This window comes from Phacochoerus africanus, chromosome 8 (genome assembly GCF_016906955.1).
Source record: "Phacochoerus africanus isolate WHEZ1 chromosome 8, ROS_Pafr_v1, whole genome shotgun sequence".
NCBI lineage: Eukaryota > Metazoa > Chordata > Mammalia > Artiodactyla > Suidae > Phacochoerus > Phacochoerus africanus.
The window spans coordinates 141464507-141486554 of NC_062551.1; the positions used below are offsets into that span (position 1 = coordinate 141464507).

Sequence of the window (22048 nt, forward strand, 5' to 3'; positions counted from 1 at the left end):
AAGGAGCTTCTGTGAACTAAAGTCTGTGGGTAGTATCTTGCTTTTCTTCTCCTTTTTGCCCTCCAGGCTTTAACCTGACAGTCAGGGCCCAGGTTTGGATAGCTACACCACCAAGAGAATCCCTGTCTTTCCAGGCAGGGAAACTGGGAAAGGGAGCCTCTATGGTCTGAAAAGTTTGGAGGAAGACTTCTGTTTGGTTTTTTCCTCTTTTTTCCTACCTCTTTGTTCCAGTGTGGGTCATGGTCAGCTGCTGTAGCTATGGCACAAAGCTAAAACTCCAAGTCGCATATTTCTACTAGGAAAAGGACACCCTGCAAAACAGAGTGTACAAGAGGAATATCAAAAAGAGGAGAGCTGGGGAAGGGATCTCCCTAATTTTACATATGAATCCGCATAAGTTCTGTGCTCACACCTGAACTGAGCATCTGCAGGCTAGACAAAAAGCTGTGTAGCAAGAGATATGGAACTGAACTACAATTTAAATTATTACCCACTTCCAAAATAAATCCTGAGTGTTGTGTGTATATAAAAGACTCAATGCAGCACAGTAAAGCCTTTGAAAACTGAACTGATAGGGAACCAGCACCCTCAGGTGAGACTCAACTTGAGATGTGAACCAAATTGGATTGATGACCTCCTAAAACAAAACAAAACAAAAAAATCTACATTCTCCAGAGTCTATGCAACATAGTATTCAAATCGTCTTGGATAAAAATCACAATTACTCAGTATACAAAGAACTGGAAAGATATGACCAGTTCTCAAGGAAAAAAATCAACAACTTCAAACTCCTAGATAACCAAGAATTACAATCGCTAAAACTTTAAAGCAATTATAATTAGAAAGTGGTTGAAATCATTCTTTCTAGATATATGGTATACTCTTAAAAAAAAAAAAAAAACTTGCATTTTTGTAGCCGAATTAATGACAAAAGCTGGGAAATACAAAGGATAAACTGTCAAACACAGTTAACATCCCCAGTACATAACAGTAAAATTAAGTTACGAGAGCTACAAACAAATATATGCAACAATTTGGGATGATTTAAATGCCTATTGTTGAGCGAAAAAAAGTTGCAGATGATTACATAAACAATAAACTATCCTTGTAAAGCTCAATAGTTTATCAAATTAAACACATACTTATACTAAACTTTTAAAAAGCAAAGGAATAAATTCCAAATACAGGAAAGTGTTACCTCTGGAGGAAAGCCAGCGGCTAGATTGGAAAAAGCCACAGGTAATTTTAACAACACTGTCAATTAACCTAGTTGTAAAATCACTGGTCGGTTCCATAATACTGGTTTTGTTACACCTACTTACTTACTCCAAAACAGTAGGTGTCTAAACGACATTCCACGTGCACAGTGAAAGCACAGCGCCCTCAGGCCTTTATTAAAACTTCTCCCAAAACTTGAAGGGCCCACTACACTTCACAAACTTAGCGTGAACGGAGATACCCGCCTTTTCGAGCTTCAAAAGGCTCACCGTCACTTCCGCCCCGCCCCCTAGCTCCCCCGCCCGTCTGAGCGGAAGTACTTTCCTTTTGGGTCCTCCAGCCTGTAGGGGGCTCTCCGAGGCCTGTAGTGCCACGAAGCCCTCCCGCCTGGGCTGTCCCCGTGGCGCCTGTTAGTTTAGCTCTAGAGAATACAGTTGTATTGCAACTCTTTCGGCCAGGAAAAACTCGCACAGGCATCCTTATCTGGACAATAACGTTCAAACTCAATTCTGGCTGAGTGATCTCACTATCAAACCCTGTCGCAGTGGTGGGCCGGAGTCCGGCGGCGCGGAGACAGCCCCGGAGTGCCAAAAGTCCCCGGCCCCTTCCTCCAGTGAAGACGTAGCTGCGGGTGGCTGTGGTGGCGGCGTTCAAGATGTCGACCAAGAATTTCCGAGTCAGTGACGGTGACTGGATTTGCCCTGACAAAAAGTGAGTTCATGAAGGGTCCCGAATTGGAGTGGGGTTGATAGATGGAGGCTTTCTCAGGTCGTTTGGGCATTTTACGTATCTACGATCTCTGGTGCCTCAAGCCGGGTGGAGGTGGCGAACTGCCGACTCCCGGGCGGGAAGGAGGATCTTAGTCTCCTCACGATGAGGTCTTTCGGGAGCCTTTGTTTTGACTGTCTCCAGCGTTTCCTCGAGTATATCTCTCCAAGACAGCCCTTCGTTTTGGAGGGCGAGACAACCCTCCCTTTGCCCCGCACCCCACCCCCGCCTCCGGCCAGGTTTCAGCAATAAGGAAATCTCCCCGATTGTGGCCACCTCGGTGTCATATCTCGCTCACGTGACTTTTCCCTGCAGAACTTGACTCTAGATCGCAGAAAGCGTTGTTTCCTTTTTCCTTGAACTCATTTTGTTGTTGTTTGTTTTGTTTCTTTAGCAAAACTTTGTCTCTGTACTGTTTATATTCTCCTTTCTCTGCCCAACACTGTCCTCCTTTGGTTGGGGGAAATTCCAATTTTTTCTTTGTTGACCTTTAATTTCCCCACAAGAAGAACCTTTCGACTAGTTAGAACCGAAACACCTGAGGCCTCTGTTTTTTGCCTGCTCAGTCCGGGAGAATGCCTGCTTCGGAGAAACACGTGTTTTTCGTGGCTCTCCTGAAGCCAGTGTGCGCTATTATGCTGCTGTTAGATTTTATTGACGGGTGCTGAAATAGGTATATACCTATTAGAGATTTATGGAAATTATTGTGGAAGGTAATTGTCCAAAAAATTGAATCCACAACTCATGTTCCAATAAAAACCTTTGACTTCTTGTCCCTAAACTAGCCACGGATAGCATATGGAGTTCATGGTAGTAAAGAGTAAAAACTTTGAAGTACATAAACCTGGGTTTAATTCTAGTCCTATTACTTATAGACCATGTAACGCTAAGTAGGTTAAATTTAAAATCTAGTGTGGAATAGCTCCCTTACAAAGAATACATGATACAGCCTAGATTGTGTGTGGAGATCGATGAAATGTATCAAATACTGATTAATCAATAGTTACAGATAGTAGTTTTAGACTCAAATGTCAGAGGAGAAAAAGTCCATATTTACCCAGCATTTGTTTTCTATTGACATTTTAAATAGTTAAAATACATGTTTTTGTACATGATAAACTGATAGTTCTCAATTGCATAAAAATTAGGATGACTTGCAGGGTCTCAAGTCTATAACAGATTCAGATAGAACAAACAAAAGCTGACTTGTTGGTCACTTGTAGAAATGTGCTTTTGACAGTGTCGTTAATAACATTATACTCAAATATTTGAAGTAGGTTTTTCTAGGAGAGTGCATTTCAATTCAGTTACATACATATAAAAGAGTAATTCTTTCAACATGTATAAATCCAGAAAAAAAAGGTCAGAATATTTTCAATGCTTATTGGAGTCATAAAGGATATTCTCTAAAGGGAAAAACAATTTAAAAATTAATTGGAGTGCTTCGGTTTAGTGTTCATTCCCTTGTTTATCTCACTTTGTTTCATTCCAATGTAACATCTAAAAAAAAGTAATTAGTTCTTTAAAATGTAAGCTTTACATGTTATTCAAAGCATTTAGCATGCTATTACCCATATGTGGATGCACTATGAACGCCATATTAGTGAACGCAATAAATTTTTTTGTTTTTAATCGTTGAATATTAGCATAAAGTGATATTGTGTTACTCCATTTGTGTTGAGATTATCAGTTGTAGTTTTTCACTAGGTTTCAGAGGTTTGATAAATACACCCAGACTCACTTTACTTTTGATTATTGAACCTATTTATTTTTAGTCATTCAGCCTATCTTCCTTTGATTCTTACCATTCCACTTACTACTTCTAACAGGAGAGTGTTTTATTAAGATCCATGAAGCCATCTCTGGCTTACCTATCTCCCCCCCCTTGGTCGACCCTTATGATTTTGTATTTTTTTAAATTCTTAACCAAGTTTTGTATAATCTTGTTTTCTATTCTGAGAGTTACAAGTTTCTTTAAAGTTTTTTTGAACTCCCTCGTGCCTCATCAGTAATTGTTCAAGTGGACTTATATCTCACTTAGGCTTTGTAAAGGGATTTCATTATAATTAATGATAATGTGCTAATATGAGGACCTGAGACACACAGATCCTAAGTGACATAGCAGGATCACATAATTAAGAAGTGAAAGATTGGAGTTTCTTATCCTCAACTTGTAACTTCAAATCTTATATTTTTTCCACCTATATTGTGAGGACTTGGGGGTGGGTAGTTAACACTGACATTAACATGACAAGAGATGGTGGTAGACATTTTGGACTCAGGTATATAGGGAGCACCTATTTAAAGATTTTGACCTTAGAATTTTAGATTATGTAAGTTTAATAGATGTCTCTAAATATTTTTTATTTTCAGATGTGGAAATGTAAACTTTGCTAGAAGAACTAGCTGTAATAGATGTGGTCGAGGTAAGCATTTAAGGAAGCTTCTATTAAGATTGTATAAACAGAACATTTCTTTATTTCCCCAGATTCATACTACATTTTTCTATTTTCAGAGAAAACAACTGAGGCTAAGATGATGAAAGCTGGGGGGACTGAAATAGGAAAGACACTCGCAGAAAAGAGCCGAGGCTTGTTTAGTGCTAATGACTGGCAGTGTAAAACGTATGTTTCAAATCATCCTCGCTTTTTTCCATAATGATATAGCCCTACATATTAATCTTACCTATTCTTACTAGGCACATTGACTAGCCAAAATAACCTTTAAATCAAAGATCTGTTGATTGTTATTCAGTCTGTATCTGATATTAGTATAAAGAACTTATAGATTCTATTTTTAATGGTAATATTAGTTGTTAGTAAGATGAACTATCTTTACCAGTAAACAAATGTTTAAGGTGAGCTAACAAAAAAGGTGGGGGGGAGGTATTCAAAAGCACTAAAACCTATTTCTTTCTATTATTGAAAAAGATCAAAAACTTTAACCTGGGGAGTTCCCACCTTGGCATAGTGGAAATGAATCCAACTAGGAACCATGAGGTTGCAGGTTCGATCCCTGGCCTTGCTCAGTGGGTTAAGGATCCAGCGTTGCTGTGAGCTGTGGTGTAGGTCGCAGACGCAGCTCAGATCTGGTGTTGCTATGGCTCTGGCATAGGCCAGCAGCTGTAGCTTCGATTAGACCTCTAGCCTGGGAACCTCCATATGCCTCAGGTGTGGCCCTAAAAAGGACAAAAGACAAAAAAAAACCAAAAAACAAAAAAAACTTTTAACCTTGTATCAAAGTGAAATATGCCACGAAGTTTATTTTGCCTGTTTACATAGTAATTTTAGAATCATAAGTTGCATGCCATACGTAATCATTCCATATTGGTAGATTTCTTAATTTTTTTTTTTTTTTGGTCCTTTTGCCATTTCTTGGGCCGCTCCCGCGGCATATGGAGTTTTCCAGGCTAGGGGTCTAATCGGAGCTGTAGCCATCGGCCTATGCCAGAGCCACAGCAACGTGGGATCCAAGCTGCATCTGCAACCTACACCACAGCTCATGGCAACGCTGGATCCTTAACCCTCTGAGCAAGGCCAGGGACTGAAACCGCAACCTCATGGTTCCTAGTCGGATTCCCGTTAACCACTGTGCCACAATGGGAACTCCAGATTTCTTAATATTTTTGATTTTTGAGTGCTATACTGGTTTTTTCAATATCCATCTTTTCTGTTAAACCAATGAATCAAAAAATATGAAAGAGGACTGAATCAGAAGAGGTTCTCACACAAATTTCTGATCTTAAAGATATTAAATTTAGTATTGGATAATTTTCTAGCAATAGATTAAGTCATTAAATTTGCTATCTAATAGAATTCAGCACTTGAACCGATTCCTCAAAAAAAAAAAAATTTAACATTCCTTGAAGGGTATAACGTTAATCTTGATGTGAATTCAGAGACTGGGAGATTAGTAGAACCTTTCATTTAAAATGATATTTTTTGGAGTTCCCATTGTGGCCCAGCGGGTTAAGAACCTGACTGGTATTAATGAGGATGCGAGTTTGATCCCTCGCCTTGCTCAGTGGGTTAAGGATCTGGCATTACTGCATGCTGTGGTGTAAGTCACAGACACGTCTCCAATCCAGCATTGCTATGGCTGTGGCAAAAGGCATCAGCCCTTAGCCTGGGAACTTCCATATGCCACAGGTGTGGTCCTAAAAAGAAAACTAAATAAAAAGGTATTTTTTCCTCCTGAAGCAGCAGAATCTCTGAGATTTCTCATGTCTCATAAAATGACAAAGGCACTCTTCATACTGTATAGCTTTTCACTTCTCTCCTTAAATAGTTCAATGTATTGGAATGCATATTCTCTCTACAGAAAATGTACATTGGTGTGTTTTATTTTTAGTATCCCTAGTAAGCATTTCTTTATGACTGTTTTCACTCTAATTTTTATTTTAAAATTCTAGAATGTTTAAAATTTGCTGTTATAGTCTACTAATTTGACATTTTCACCTTTAAAGTTGTAGTAATGTGAATTGGGCCAGAAGATCAGAGTGTAACATGTGTAATACTCCAAAGTATGCTAAGCTGGAAGAAAGAACAGGTAAGATTCAAACATATTCCAACTAAGTGATTTTAAAAGAACTGAAAATTGAACTGATAATTATATCACCACATAAGAGAACAGTAAATAAGAAGTCTCCTAATTCTGCCCTTATTTTCTTACCTTAATTTTTTTTTACCTTACCTACAAAAATCATCCTTTTATTTCATAATTTTACACTTTACAAAGTACAGCATCGTGAAGCCCTATCCTAACAATTAATGACATTGGGATACTTCTAGAAATGCTTTATTCCTCTCCCTTTGCTCCACTATGTTAAATGTTTGTTATTAGTAATGGAAGGGTGATACCATTTTTTCATTCATTTGATCTCTTAGTGTGACAAAGAAGAAGCATGGGGCACCTTTTAAATATTTATCTAAAGCTTAGGCAGTAATTCCCAAGCTTGGCTACCATTAGAATCATTTACAAAAACTAAAAATCTAAGTTCCAAAACAGCTATCAGAGCTCTTTGAAAGTGGGTCCCAAAAATTTGCAGGTGATTCAGATGATGTTTGGTAGCCATTTGCCTAAGTAATAAGCTGTTATTGGTGCTGTGTGTTGTCAATGGTGAAATGAAAATACTTACCTAATAGAATATGCTTTTCCCATTATTGTCAGTTAGTCGAACCACATAATCAGTAAACTTCAAATATGATTTTATCATTGAACAACTCATATAGTCAAAGACTTCCTTCTATATGTATAATCGCTTTGTCAAAACTAGACCTAGTGAATGACTTCCTTGTTTTCTTTTCCTCACTTTAAACTGTCTGCACTGTGTAGATGAAGGTCTTCCTTAATAAGGTTCTCCTTTTTTTTCTTCCCTCACTTCTTGAAGGTTTACATTTTTTTCCTTTTTTTTTTTTTCTTTCTAGCCTTCCTCCACCCCCACTCCTCAGGTTGCTTATTCTGTCTCCTTTTTTGTTTTATTTTCTATCTAGCCACAAAATATTGGAGTTCAAGGTCCAGTATTTTCTAGGCATTTTCTTTTAAGCCCTAAAATTAAATAACCATTGGCACACCGTGATAACCAAATTTATGTCTTTAGCTCAGACTTCTTTGACCTGTATATTCAGCAACATAACCATATAAATGTCAAACTCATATCCAAACTGAATTCATGATTTTCCCCTGGGACCTGGCCCTCTTCTAGTGATCTCTTTCTCGTGATTAGCACCACTCACCATATACTTGCTTGTTACATAAGCCAGAAATTTAGATGTCTTTCTTAATGACTCTTTCATTGCTCCTCTATCTCCAAAAGTCTTTTCCATCACTACTCTAGGCAGAGATACCACTTAATCTTGTTTCTTGGAAAAATATCCAACTTGTTGGTATCTGTACACACTGCCCTCCTGCTCAGTTGCAGCCAGAGGTTTTTGTTCCAAAACAAAAACTTGCAATTGTTTAAAACCATTTGGATTGCTTTTAGAATAAAGTCCAGAATTTTTTAAGTTTTAAAAAATGTAATCCTCAAAGCCTTTTATTTATTCTCTCTCTGACCCATTTTGTGACTCCTTTAAAGGATGCACTAATGCAAGAGCTATAGTCTAACATCTGAAGTTGTCAGAGTTTAATACTTTCTCACTTTACTCATTATCTTTTTTCTAGCATTCTAGTGCGTTGACCCTTTACCATTTTCCTGCATATAAGTAGTTGTCTTTGCTGGTCGCTGCTGAAGATATGAACTAATACATTGCTGCTCTTTGGTTTCTCTTTACTATTTATTCTCTATTAAGTAATCAAAATGTAGAATCTAACAATTTTCAAATTAATGCCTTAGTTCTTCCTTTGAAGTACATCTTATATTCATCTCCTTTCCTCTCCATTTTTGTTGTCTCAGGCTGGTTCAGGCCTATTTTAAATATGCGTTTGATCCTTTACTATTCCTTGCTCACTTTTTTACATTTTACTATGAGAAAGATTTGAAGATTTTTTTTTTTTTTCTTTTCACAGCCGCACCTGCAGTATATGGAAGTTCTTGGTCTGGGGGTTGAATCGAACTGCAGCTGCAGTCCTACACCACAGCAACAGCAGATCCAAGCCACATCTGCAACCTATGCCATAGCTTGCAGCAGTGCCAGATCCTTAACCTACTGAGTGAGTCCAGGGATTTAACTTGCATCCTCACAGACACTTTGTAAGGTTCTTAACCCACTGAGCCACAACAGGAACTCCTGAAGATACTATTTTTATTGTAACACTTGCTAAAAACGTCCAGAGGTTCTAGGTTGCTTGTTTCATCTAAATTGTACTGGAGAGCCTTTTTGTCTTTTTCGTCTTTTTTTGTCTTTTCTAGGGCCGCACCCGTGGCATATGGAGGTTTCCAGGCTAGGAGCTGTAGCCTCTGGCCTGCATCAGAGCCACAAAAACGCAGGATCCGAGCTGCATCTGCAACCTACACCACAGCTCACAGCAACACCGGATCCTTAACCCACTGAGTCAGGCCGGGGATTGAACCCGAAACCTCATGGATCCTAGTTGGATTCATTAACTACTGAGCTGTGACGGGAAATCCGAGGGCTTTTTTAAAAGAAAAAAATTCTTTAAATGGTGCCAGAATTGTGATTACTATACTCATGTATTAAAGAACTAATTATCAGCCTTTGGGCAAGGTGCTGGGGATACTTGGGTGAGCAAAACCAACATGTAAAGGCAAAAATTAATGAAGTCTTCTTTAAGAAAGTTTAAGCTAAGAAGTAAAAGTTAATAGAAGTGAAAGTAATAGTTGAGAAATCATTTCAAGTAAGGGCACATAGCTTGTGTGAATCAGGCCCTGAGACGTTTAAGAGTTTAGCATGCTTGATGAACTCCTAGCAGCTCCAGAGAACACTTCAGAAGTAGGCAAAGGTTGGAGTTCCCTTCATGGCTCAGTGGTTAATGAACCCGACTAGGATCCATGAAGGTGCAGGTTAAATCCCTGGCTTTGCCCGGTGGGTTAAGGATCTGGCATTACCGTGAACTGTGGTATAGGTCGCAGAAGCAGCTCAGATCCCAAGTTGCTTTGGCCCTGGCCTAGGCCAGCGACTACACCTCTAGTTCAGCCCCTAGCTCGAGAACTTGTATATGCTGTGGATGCAGCCCTAAAAAGCAGAGAGAGAGAGACAGACAGAAAGAGAGAGAGGCAAAGGCATTGGAGTTCCCATCATGGCACAGCATAAACGAATCCGACTAGGAACCGTGAGGTTACAGGTTCAATCCCTGGCATGGCTCAGTGGATTAAGGATCCGGCATTGGCATGAGTTGTAATGTAGGTCACAGAGGTGGCTCGGAACTTGTGTTGCGTAGATCTGTGGCGTAGACAGGCAGCAACAGCTCCAATTAGACCCCTAGCCTGGGAACCTCCATATGTGTGGCCCTAAAAAGACAAAAGACCAAAAAAGAAAAAAGACGTAGTCAAAGGCCGTATAAATCAGGGTAAGGCATTTTATTGTATTCTAAATGTAGTGGGAAATACCCAAAGGGTTTTTAATGAGGAAATGACACATCTAATTTTCTTTAAACATTGCTGGTTTATAGAAAAATAATTAAGGGGTAGGAGTGGCAAGAGTAGAAGCAAGAAGACCAATTTTTACACTATTAACTGAAGAACTTCAAATTGACAGAATGAAGAAAACCCATAAATTTGCCAGTCATTCATCTAACTTACCTAATATTCAGTAGCAATGATGCTGAAGTTTGGGGTTTTTTGGTTTTTTTTTTTCTTTTTAGTGATAGAGCTAATGTATTTCCCACATATAGGGAAAGAGTTCATGAAGTATATTTGTTATATGGGTTTGCACAATATAATTTAATAATCTCTTTATTGTTAGCAGATTACTTAGGTTCTTTTTCTATAGCCTATGTAAGAACATGGAAATAGCTTTGTATTTTCTATCATATTCACTTTAATAAAGTAATTTTACTTATGCAAAACTATATGAGGTTACAGTTCACTTAATCTTTAGTCTTGGTGTAATTGATTCTTTAGCTTTCCATATTTGCCATATCATTTTTTAGCTGCAGATTACCAACTGAACAAAGAACTCCTCTAAAAACCCAACTATTGCAATTAATAGTTAATATTGATTTTAATATGTTTGCATTTCTACATATAAATAATCCAATTTACCAGGCATTTTTCTGCACTACTGGCTTAAAAACAATCATTCTATTCCGTAGTACCTGTTTTTTTTTTTTTCTTTTTGCCACATCCACAACATGCAGAAGTTACCAGCCCAGGGATCAAAGCTGTACCACAGCAGTGACACTAGCAGATCCTTAACCTACTGAACCACCATGGAACACCTGCTTTTTACTTTTTTTCTTATGTGAATTATTTTCCATCTAAGTATTATGACGTTCAGATCTTTACCATTAGTCATGTCTAATAATTTCTTGTTTGCTATTTATCAGACTTACTCATACCTTAATCTCAGGGTATACTGATGTAATATTGTTATTGAGAGATTTGAAACTCTACTATCGAATTTTAACTTTCTACAGTATATTACAAAATTAACATTGATGTGAGTTGTTTTCTTGAGGTAAAAATATCCTCAGTTGTACTTGTTCCTGTTTTCTTATATTTGATACTGTGAAAAAACTAGAGCCAAGATTTTACCAAGGAAACGTTTTGGTATTGAAGACACTTTCACTTTTATATCACGTGCACAGAAACATAAATAAATTCTTGAACATTACAATTGCAGTCTATTTTGTCTCTGGAACAAAATAGGAGGAGGGAAAAAAGGATGGTGTCAAATATTCCAATGATGAACACTGATGTATTGCAGGTTTTTACTGGTACAGAGTGTAATGGAAAAAAAGAAAGGATATTGTATTAATGTTATTTATTTATTTTTTATTTCATCTTTTTAGGGCCACAATCACAGCACGTGGAGGTTCCCAGGCTAGGGCTCGAATTGGGGCTATAGCTGCTGGCCTGCACCACAGCCCACGACAATGTTGGGTCTTTTAATCCACTGAGTGAGGCCAGGGATCGAACCTGCCTCCTTGTGGATGTTAGTCAGATTCATTTCTGCTGAGCCACAAGGGGAACTCTGATTTTTTTTTTTTTTTTAAGAGGGTAAATTTTATTACATTCTTTTCTTGGGACACTTAATCTTTCTATTTGTTTGTTGCTCTTCTAAGAAATGATAATAGTGTAAATGATTTATTTTCTCTGGTTTTTGTTTGTTTTTTCTTTTGTTTTTATTTTTGTTTTTGTTTGTCTTTTTAGGGCCTCATCTGCGGCACATGCAGGTTCTGAGGTTAGAGGTCGAATCAGAGCTATATAGTTCTCCACCTACACCAGAGCCACAGCAACATGGGATCTGAGCCATGGCTATGACTTACGCCACAGCTCACAGCAATGCTGGATCCTTAACCCACTGAGCAAGACCAGGAATCGAACGAATGTCCTCATGGATGCTAGTCGGGTTCGTTAACTGCTGAGCCACGATGGGAACCCCAGGTGATGGGTTTTTTAATGCCCACGATTGACAGATTTCAAGTCACAAATTCTATAAAAAAAAATTTTTTTTTTTTTTGGTCTTTTTAGGGCCATGCCCTCAGCATATGGAGGGTCCCAGGCTAGGGGTCAAATCGGAGCTACAGCTGCCAGCCTACACCACAGCCACAGCAATGCCAGATCCGAGCCATGACTGCAACCTACACCACAGCTCACGCACTGCTGGATCCTTGACTCACTGAGTGAGATCAGGGATCAAACCTGCATCCTCATGGTTACTTAGATTCCTTTCTGCTGAGCCACAGCAGGAACTCCATAAAAATCCTATAAATTTTTAAAAATACTTTTCTGTTTATAAATTAACATTTTGCAGTTTATTAGATTCTTAAATCTGCGGATCACTCTATGTACTGGTACTATTCTGAAATACAAGATTGTTTTACTCTTGACCACAGGACTCTATTACTTTTCTCAATGAGTATTTTTTTCAGAATTTCTCATTTTCTCTAAAACTGACTTTCTCATTTCAGTCTCTGTTAAACTTTTCAGCCTAAATTGTAGGTGTTCGTTGTGACATCAAGCAATAATAGTTTGCTGATCTTACTGCTTTTTACTACAGTATTTTCAGTTGAAAAGTTTACTGGCTTCTTCAAGAAACCTGAGTGACCTTTAACTGTATATTTAAAAGAATTCATTAAAACCAATTTGGATGTCCTTTGTTGTGTCATACATACCTATATAATAAGAATTTTCTGAGCTTTAGATACACTTTAGCCCAGCAAAATTTGATTTTTGGTTCTTACCAAGCCCTCTGCTCCCAAAAGAATTATGATAAATTACAGAGGAAAGTCCTTTTAAAACTTGGTTATAGCCGGAGGTTTAATGAGATGTTTTCCACCCCATATATTTCACTAATTCATTACTCAATTCATACACAATATTTTGAAATTGAGAAGGGCTAAAGGTGTAGTCACAGGACTTTCCCAGCTATGGTATCTAACTTTGAGAATTGTTCTCTGTAGTGGTTTTTTTAAGACCAGTAATATTATAGGGATAGGCAAGTGTTGATAAGGTTTTCCTTTTTTGTTCCTATGGCTTGTAGGTGATTTTGATATGTTTTTGTTATTTTGATGAATTGTCATAGGATAACAGTTTATGTCTGCACTTTTTTAGGATATGGTGGTGGTTTTAATGAAAGAGAAAATGTTGAATATATAGAAAGAGAAGAATCTGATGGTGAATATGATGAGGTAAGCTATTCATTAGTGTGCAGGTTAAATGCCACTTAGAGAAACATGTTAGAAAAAAATTAACTTAATTAACATACAAATATATATTGGCCTAAATATATAGGTGTAATTTCTTCGAAAAAAGTATTAATTTTAATGGTTTCAGCTAACAGATATATTATGAAACTTTTTCTAGTTTGGACGTAAAAAGAAAAAATACAGAGGGAAGGCAGTTGGTCCTGCATCTATTTTAAAGGAAGTTGAAGATAAAGAATCTGAGGGAGAAGAAGAGGATGAGGATGAAGATCTTTCTAAATATAAATTAGATGAGGTAAATGATTTCCTTGTCATATTTTCCCTTTGTCTTATTCAAGCTGCCGCCTAACGTGTGAATGTCTGACAACCTTCGGCCTGTGGTGAAGATATTTTCTCCAGTGTAATTATTTGTTTTCACAAAGATTTTGAGCCTCTCCTCTACCAAGCACCATTCTGGCTCTGGAGATTCAATAATGACTGAATCACCCTTCTTTTAATGGAATTTGAATTCTATAGGGAGAAAGACATAAATGCACAAGATAATTTAGATACAATAATGTTATGAAGACAACATGATGTGATAGCACATCATTAAAGGAGATTCTTTGCTTTCTTTCAATGGATGGGGAATTTCTGAGGCAGTGAAATTTCTGTTGAGATTTGAACGATAGAATAATAGGAAGGAGCCTGCTCTAAGAGCTAGAGTCAGAGAACTTTTAGGCAGTGAGAACAGCAAATAAAGGTTCCCCAGCAGGAAACAAGCCAGCAACATTGAAAAAAATCATATACAGGCTAGTGTGGTTGGAGCAAAGGGGAGGACGTGATGAGGGAGACAGCAGCCGCATTGGGTCTGGTGACATATATTTGTTCTCTAGGGCCTGATATAAAATCCTGTGGGGGAATAGATTCAAATTAAGCATATTTGGGGTCTGATCATAGGAGGCACTCTTTTTAATGCAGCTAAACAAATCAATGGGAACAAGTTTTTAAAAAGCAAAATATATTTATCTGATCTGTGTTTTAGAATGTTGACTATCAATGTAATGAGATATTGGGGAGTTAGAATGGCTTCTCAGAGAGGCTACCTAAAAGGTTATGGTAATATACTAGAGCGAAGGATGAAGTTCTGAACCAGGACCAGGGAACATGGATTCAGAAACTTCTAAGGGAATAAAAAATAACAATTCTTTTTTATGTGTATTTGTCTTTGTTTTTTTAGGGCCGCACCCACGGCATATGGAGAGTCCCAGGCTGGGGATCGAATCAAGCTGTAGCTGCCAGCCACAGCAATGCCAGATCCGAGCCTCATCTGCTACTACACCACAACTTATGGCAACGCTGGCTCCTTAACCCACTGAGTGAGGCCGGGGATGGAACCTACGTCTTCCTGGATGCTAGTTAGACTCATTCCCGCTGAGCCACAGTAAGAACTCCAAACTGAAAATTCTTGACAGCTCATTTGGTAATACATTGTGACAAGAAAGAGGAAATGAGTATGACTTTTGCATTTACTTCTTTGAAATGTTTAGCCGAGATGAGAAATGTAGTAGGCAAATTTCAGGACTGAGAATGAATTTGCTGAGGTGTTAGTGATGTGATATATCCATATGGAGATGTCTTAACTCTGAGTTTTTATTAGGATGAGGATGAAGATGATGCTGATCTCTCAAAATATAATCTTGATGCCAGTGAAGAAGAAGATAGTAATAAAAAGAAATCTAATAGACGGAGTCGCTCAAAGTCTCGGTCTTCACATTCACGATCTTCATCACGCTCATCCTCCCCCTCCAGTTCAAGGTCTAGGTCCAGGTAAACGGGTACAGGTCAAGGGTAACACCAGTCAAAATGTCAGTATCTAACTTCTTTATTTATAAATTTTGTTTTTCTTGACTAAATAAGCTTTCCTTCTAGAATTTTCGTTGAGTTTTCGTTGAAGTCACCTTTTAAAAGATAATTTTTTTAGGACCATGCAGTTATTGTCCAGTATTTTCAGGAGTGCAAAATTTTAATATGAAACCTCCTAGTCCATTTTAGTACCATGCCTTTTATTAAAATAGACTTTTAAAATTCACTTGCTTATTACGCAGTGTTTTAATAATTACTTTGGTATAGGTATTTTGAATAAAGGAGCAAATTCACCTGTGTTAGTTCTGTTTTAATGCTCAGACTATAGAGTGGTCCAGGAATAAATGTTTTAATTTGTGTTGTGCTGGAATATTAATTTGTTAGTAATGTAAAATTTTAATATTCCCTGATTGTATAGTGAACAATAAAAATGAAACTTGGGGTGAGAGAAAGCAGTGTCTTATATAAGCACTGTTCCCTTGAAGAACTATTCAGTTAGGTGAAGCCATGAGCGATAAATTTTAACTATATTTAGGAATAAAATATTAGCTAATTGACCATGTAACAGATAGTTGTTAATTGAGTATTGTGAAGACTAAAAGCTTAAAAGAGTGATTATAGAGGTAGCAATTTTAAGATGAAAATTTAATGTTTTTATACAGATTACTGTTTTCAGGGACAAATCAAGTATGTAGAGTAGAGTAATAAATGATACTTATTTTATTTGTGGACTTTCAGCAGTTCAAATGAACCTTATTTCCCTTTGTGTCATTCTTCAGTAGTATAATTATCTAAAACAGTAACAGGATAGTTAATTTATTTTCCCCTTAATTCTCTAACCTTTGAGTGGACAGAAAAACATAGGGGTTAAAAAGATACACATGTCAACATTTAAGCTTCATACTCTATAGTGACCAAGGAAATAGGTTTTTGTAAGGGAAATTGATAGTGATATTTCACAGAAGTTAAATATAAACTATAACATTCAATATTGTTGGATGTGTAAGTTCCACGTTACTTTTAAATATTTGTGAACATAAAGTATTCAATGTTAAATAAAGTGATAGTCCTAAGTGTTTTTACTTGTACAATCTTAAATCATTTTTAGAGTAATTTTGTCAAACTTAGAAAGAATAGTTGATTATTTTCAAAAATGATCTGTTACCTTTAGTCTTGGCATAAATAATAACACAGTAAAACACTTAGTTATCTTAAAATGTTGGTGTTTTGGAAATGTACATTCCAAATAGTTACCTTTTTATTTGAAAATTCTAATGCATATCTTTCTTTCAGTGTTCATATCACAAAGCTTAATTAAGTGGTCCTGGAAAAAAAAATCATTCCATGTTGTTCCAGGTCCCGTTCAAGAAGTTCTTCCAGTTCGCAGTCAAGATCTCGTTCCAGTTCCAGAGAACGTTCGAGATCTCGTGGGTCGAAATCAAGGTGAATGAGGTAGCATCTCTCTGTAAAGCAGAGAGAAAAAATATTTAAAGGCTGCAGGAGGCGTTGCTGCTTTTTTCCCTCTTATTTTGCTTCTATTTGTCAATTTTATTTTAGCATTAGAAAACTAATGCACTTGCCTCAGCTTAATTTTCTCACCATGAGACGTTTCCATTGCCAGCAGTGTGCCAAGACATTCCCATGATTGAATTAAGGTGGTTATTGCATTATACAAGGTTTGCTATTTTTGTGCTAAAATATGATGGAGTAGGAATATGGAGCCAAGTCCTACCACCAAATGTCTATTCATTAAATAAGGTTATGTTTGCAGTAGTTGTTAAATTTAGAGATATGCAAAAAAAAAAAAAATTTTACTCTACTTTAAAGGAAAAATACAACCCTGCCTCAAAACGTATTTTGTTTTGAAAGGCAGTTGTTTCAATATTTATAAAAACAATTTTGACATTTACATCAGATCAGGTTTCTAGGTTTTGTTTCCATTTCTCTATAATATTAACATAATATTGTACACAGTATGTATAGTATGTAAGAAGTGTAGACACTCCTTAAATTCTGCAAACTAAATCAAGTTTGGTTGATTAGATAGGATGTGGTCTTAAAGTAAGCATTCTTCTTAATCTCAGGTTGCCATTTAGACCTACAAGGGAAAAAATAATTTGTAAAGAAGCAAATGAAAGCTTTTAGTCTCTTAAAGTTTTTCTAAACTCGGTGAAAATATGCTGCCTTTAAAGGTATCTGACATGAATAAGAAAACAACTAAAATTCTACTTGTGTGAAACTATACTTGAAGTGTAGTGGTAGCTATTTTGGTAAAAATGATTGCTTAAATAGCTCATTAGAGCCAAATCTGTGGCATTAGAGGGCAACTGCAATTTAACAACACTAAGGAGAAAAGAATGATACTTCATATTAAGCCAATACAAAAGAGAGAGCAAATGAGATTATTATTATGTATTATCAATGTTTTAGTTCTTTTATCTGAGTGCTTCTTAAGTGAAGATCCTTATGTCCTACCTCCCTTTGGGAAGCACTTTGACTAAGGTTTACAGACCAGCCTTCATACTCTTTTCAAACATTTTTTTCATTGCTTTTAACTTTCCAAAGAATTCTCCTTTTGGGCTTTATGATTTTATTTTAAGCCCAAAGGTGAATTTTTTGGGAAGTTTGGGCTAAATTACTTCAAACAAAATATGTAAATGAAGGAAAAAAATGTATTTTAACATTTGCACATTTACCTCTACCTGAAACATGTGAATGTCAACACTTCATACTTCATGGACAGTAATCCTTCATAAAACTAAACATTGTTAATATAAGTCAAGTTTCAAAGTTATTCCTTTTATTTTTAAATATTTAGCAATTTAATAGCTACTGGTCTTTGTCATTTTTTTCTCCTGATTCCTGCTTTTTCTAGAGCAACTTGATTAATAAGTTGCATAATTCTACAACGAATTGTTGTGCTTATTTTCCTTGGGAAATTGTATGATACGTTTTTTTATTATCCCAAAGTGGAAGAATGTATTTGCTAGACATAAAGTAGTGCAAATGTGCTGTTGTCTATTGGTTTTGCTATTTATGTATACTTTAAAATGAAAGCCTTAAACTTAAAAAAAAAAAAAAAATTTTTAAGATTCTACCCTAATGTGTTAATGCTGGTTTTTAATTATAAGTAATGAGCACTTATCTTAGGATTTTAGTGATTAAAGTAAATTATTTGAATAGAATTGATTTCATGGTTGAACCAGAAGTCTTCTATTGAGTAAGCAGTAAGTATTCTTTCTTACGAAATTTTTATAGATGTAACTTCTGTTTGCTTATTTTTGGAGCTATTAACTGAACTATCTGCCTCATTTCTTCTTTTAATGAAATGTTTGATTTGTTTCTCAATCAATGAACATCCAGCTCCAGGTCCCACAGGGGCTCTTCTTCCCCACGAAAAAGATCTTATTCAAGTTCATCATCTTCTCCCGAGAGGAACAGAAAGAGAAGTCGTTCTAGATCTTCTTCAACTGGTGATCCCAAAAAAAGGCGAACAAGATCACGGTCACCTGAAAGGTTTGGGTTTCTGTAGAAATAAGAATGGGTGTTCTTAAGTGTGTTTAATAGGTTAACTAAACTTCTTAGTCAAGGATTAGTTTTTCATTATCTCCTTTGTTCCCACTTCATTCTTTTCAACTTTGAACTTCAAAAAACAGATTAATTACTCTGTGCTCTGATCAAGTTGTTTAGAAAAGTGGTAGATCAAACCACGCTCATCTATTTGATCATTTTATTGTTTAAGTTTTTATTTTCATATATAATTATTATAGCCAACTCTCGGTTATTTCTGTCTTAAGATTTTAATTCAGAAGCTTTATGTCGACGTAATTTAGAGGTTGATTTTTATAAGTATTTATGCTATTTGTTTTACATTAAATATTAGAAACTGCAGAATTCTGGGGCATCTGATAGAAGATTATTATAGATCATTGGAATATGCCCTAATTTAAATACGTATAAATGCATTTCCACAACAAGTTATTGTCTCACACCCTTTATCTCTAAGGAAATTGTTCTTGTAGCTAATACGTTTTTCATCTTGCAGTCTGAATCCAATTTTTATGGAGAAAGGTCTTCACAAGATTACTTTATCTATGTTGACATTTTTAAAATTTGGAGAGTGTGTCATCTGTCAGCGTTTTCTACATCAGGCTAATTATTCAGTTTTATTGTCTTTCACTTGGTTCTCAATGTCTTATAGTCATTTTAATGGCTTCCTTAATAATCATTGCAAATTTTTTATATCCTTTCAGCTTGTGAAAGTAAGGATTAGGTAAAGTTGATTTTTGCTGGGTTCAGTGGTAGGATTGCCTCTGCTTGTATGTAATGATTGGTTTTGCTTCTTCTCATTTTGAAATTTAGATATTAAGGTTACACACAACTAGTCTTGTTTCTGTGCATTTGTTCCTTTGAAAGAAAATTACTCATTGTTGCCTTTTTTTTTTTTTAACCAATTCTGCAAATTTTTACCTTAGCCACATATAATCCCCCTAGTTTGTTGTCATCTAAACTTAATGAACATGTTCTCTATTCCATAAGCCAGGTGATTGGTGAAAACACTAAACAACCCTGAGCCCAGGGCCATCCCCTCGGAACACCACTACTTTACCCAGGTTGATATATTGACTTACTCATATTAGCTGCATGAATATAATCCTGTAACTAATTGTACAATCATCTTGTGTGACTTAGATTTCCAAAACATAATTATTTATGAATATATGTTCCCATACACAGTCAGAAGCCTTGCTGTATCTGTTTTTGCAAATAGACTTACCACACTATTGACAGTGTATCACAGAGAATGATTTAGTCACACTGCCATTACCAAGTTTATATGCCCTTGTTGTATATTAATCTGTAGTCTTAATATGATTTGCAAGGCTTTCCTTCATTAACTTAAATAATTGAGAGGTGGCTATATCTTGAGAGAGGTTTTTAAGTTACACTACTACTAGGCTCATATCCAGGGCCTAAGTACTAGTTAACTTCATGTGCATAAGTTTATAACTTAGATTTAAATTACTCCTTTTGCCAGTGTAGTGAGGTTCAATTTTCTATATTCTCAAAGTCTTATGAATGAATGCTGATATTTAGCTCCATCTTATCAGATTACCTGTTTTTCCATTATGTCTTAACAGGCACCACAGGTCATCTTCTGGATCATCCCATTCTGGTTCCCGTTCAAGTTCAAAAAAGAAATAATGTATTGAAATTTACATCCTAAAAAAAAAAAAGTCCAGTACAATGCATGAAGCATATTTTTTAAGAAGTTTGTGTCTTACTTGGTCAGAAGTGCTAAATTTGCTAGTAGAGGTGCATGCTTTCATTGCTTTTCAGAACAATACAGCGGTGTTTATTTGTGAAATTTAAAGTACATAGTATTTTAAGCCATAATGTACCAAAATAGATGCTTTGTTTATCATTTCATTATTTACAACCATTTGCTTCGTTTAAAACCACTTCAGCTATAACAAAAGTACTTTGTTTTCTAATTTGAACTCTTGTTTTTCTCATCTGCAAGTATGAGCATTACAACTAGGCCTGTCTGAACTTTGGGCATAGAGGCAAGACTGTGGTAAAGTAGTTGAAAGCAATCTGTTTATCTGGGAAAAGGAGTCAGCCTGTTTAACCTATATCAAAGTGGTTGTTAACAAAAAAGGTTTAGTTGTAAAATAGTCAAGTAGAAACAACTTTGAAATTCCCTATGTTAAGGGTGCCTTAGAATCATTGTGTCTTACCCATTTTTACTTTTCGCACCAAGAATAAAGCAGAATTGTGAATTGTGGAGGAGAAAGGTTAACTTATTTCTTCCTTAATGACACATAATTTTGAGCAAGAATGCCTAACGGTTCATCTCTTCTCTACTAACATGGTCGATGAGAAAAACATATTTTAAAATGTTTAATATTTTTAGAACCTTTGTGTGATAGCCTTTAAAAATCCAATTACCACAGAATAGGGTAGGCAGAGTTAAATCATAATTAATGAGGAAGAAAGCTTTTGAAGTATATTTCTTTTGGGGTGAAAGGCAAACAGAGACATTGTGTATTTGCTTTGAGATGTTTAACTGTAAACACACTGTGTAAAATTTTCTTCTGAGTAACAAATGAATGCTTATTTCCTCATGACATAAGCAGAAATAATTGTTCCTATTCATTTGAAATTACTTATGGCTTAAAATACTTTTAGGGTTTGTTTTATTTCTTAAAATTAAAATCTGGTCATTTGAGCTCTATTTTGCTTTCTGGTTTTAAGTACTTCTCTTAACAGTATCTTCAGTGACAATGCAAGGTAAGTATATTAAGGAAAATCGACAATTGTGCTTGGGAATTTTTTGTCATGGGGATTATTACCCTCTTTTTCTTGTTTTTTTTGTTTGTTTTTCCCTAACATTAATGTCTACTGCAACTGAAAATTAAAATGTTTCAAGATACTTAGTAGACAGACCAAAATTATATTTGTTTTTTTATTTTTAAATGAGTGATTTTCTTCAGCTGATCTGAAGATAAAAGCAAAATAGCTTATGTAGAAATATTTTGATAATATTTTTACAATGAACTTCCCCTTGTTTTTTTGTCTTAATTTTCTTTGCTACATTTACTGTAGGTTGCACAAGAACTTTTACTCTCTTGTAATTGTGCCTCAGACTTCTTGAAAGTCCACCTGCTAAATTGCCCAGATGATCTTCTAGATTCTACATGTTATTGTTGGTTTATTCTTGTGCTTTCTGTATTTAAAACTTTGGCTGTACTAATAAGCAAATGCAAGGTTTATAAATTTAGCTAATAGTAGTTTACAGACAATTCAAATGATTATGATTTTATTTGGTTTAAACTGTACTAGTTCATTTCGTAAGGAAATGATGCTGTAGACAAATGTAAATAAAGCTTGTAAGTCAAGCATCAAGTGGTGTTTGTAGAAATAAATTAGAATTTTTAAGCTCTGA

The 22048-nt window shown here is 35.9% G+C and overlaps 1 protein-coding gene across 2 annotated transcripts; it reads left to right on the forward strand.

Annotated features, from left to right (window-relative positions):
* The first annotated feature begins 1642 nt into the window (after positions 1-1642).
* Positions 1643-22048, forward strand: ZRANB2 (zinc finger RANBP2-type containing 2). Of its 2 annotated transcripts, XM_047788647.1 has the most exons (11): positions 1650-1929; positions 4360-4412; positions 4502-4610; positions 6452-6534; positions 13163-13239; positions 13415-13549; positions 14894-15063; positions 16456-16542; positions 18463-18615; positions 19639-19712; positions 20241-22048. In XM_047788647.1, the coding sequence occupies exons 1-10, from the start codon at positions 1874-1876 to the stop codon at positions 19670-19672; spliced, it is 957 nt and encodes a 318-aa protein (XP_047644603.1). In that variant the 5' UTR covers positions 1650-1873; the 3' UTR covers positions 19673-19712; positions 20241-22048. The 2 variants fall into 2 exon arrangements, with proteins under 2 accessions (XP_047644602.1, XP_047644603.1); XM_047788646.1 differs by lacking the exon at positions 19639-19712 and having other exon boundaries at positions 1643-1929.

What these genes read in the sequence shown, in the direction of transcription:
- ZRANB2 (XM_047788646.1), top strand. Translation starts at nt 1,874, where the DNA reads ATGTCGACCAAGAATTTCCGAGTCAGTGACGGTGACTGGATTTGCCCT. An exon ending in TGGATTTGCCCTGACAAAAA is followed by an intron (nt 1,930 to 4,359) that starts GTGAGTTCATGA and finishes TTTTATTTTCAG; the next exon opens with ATGTGGAAATGTAAACTTTG. An exon ending in AATGACTGGCAGTGTAAAAC is followed by an intron (nt 4,611 to 6,451) that starts GTATGTTTCAAA and finishes TCACCTTTAAAG; the next exon opens with TTGTAGTAATGTGAATTGGG.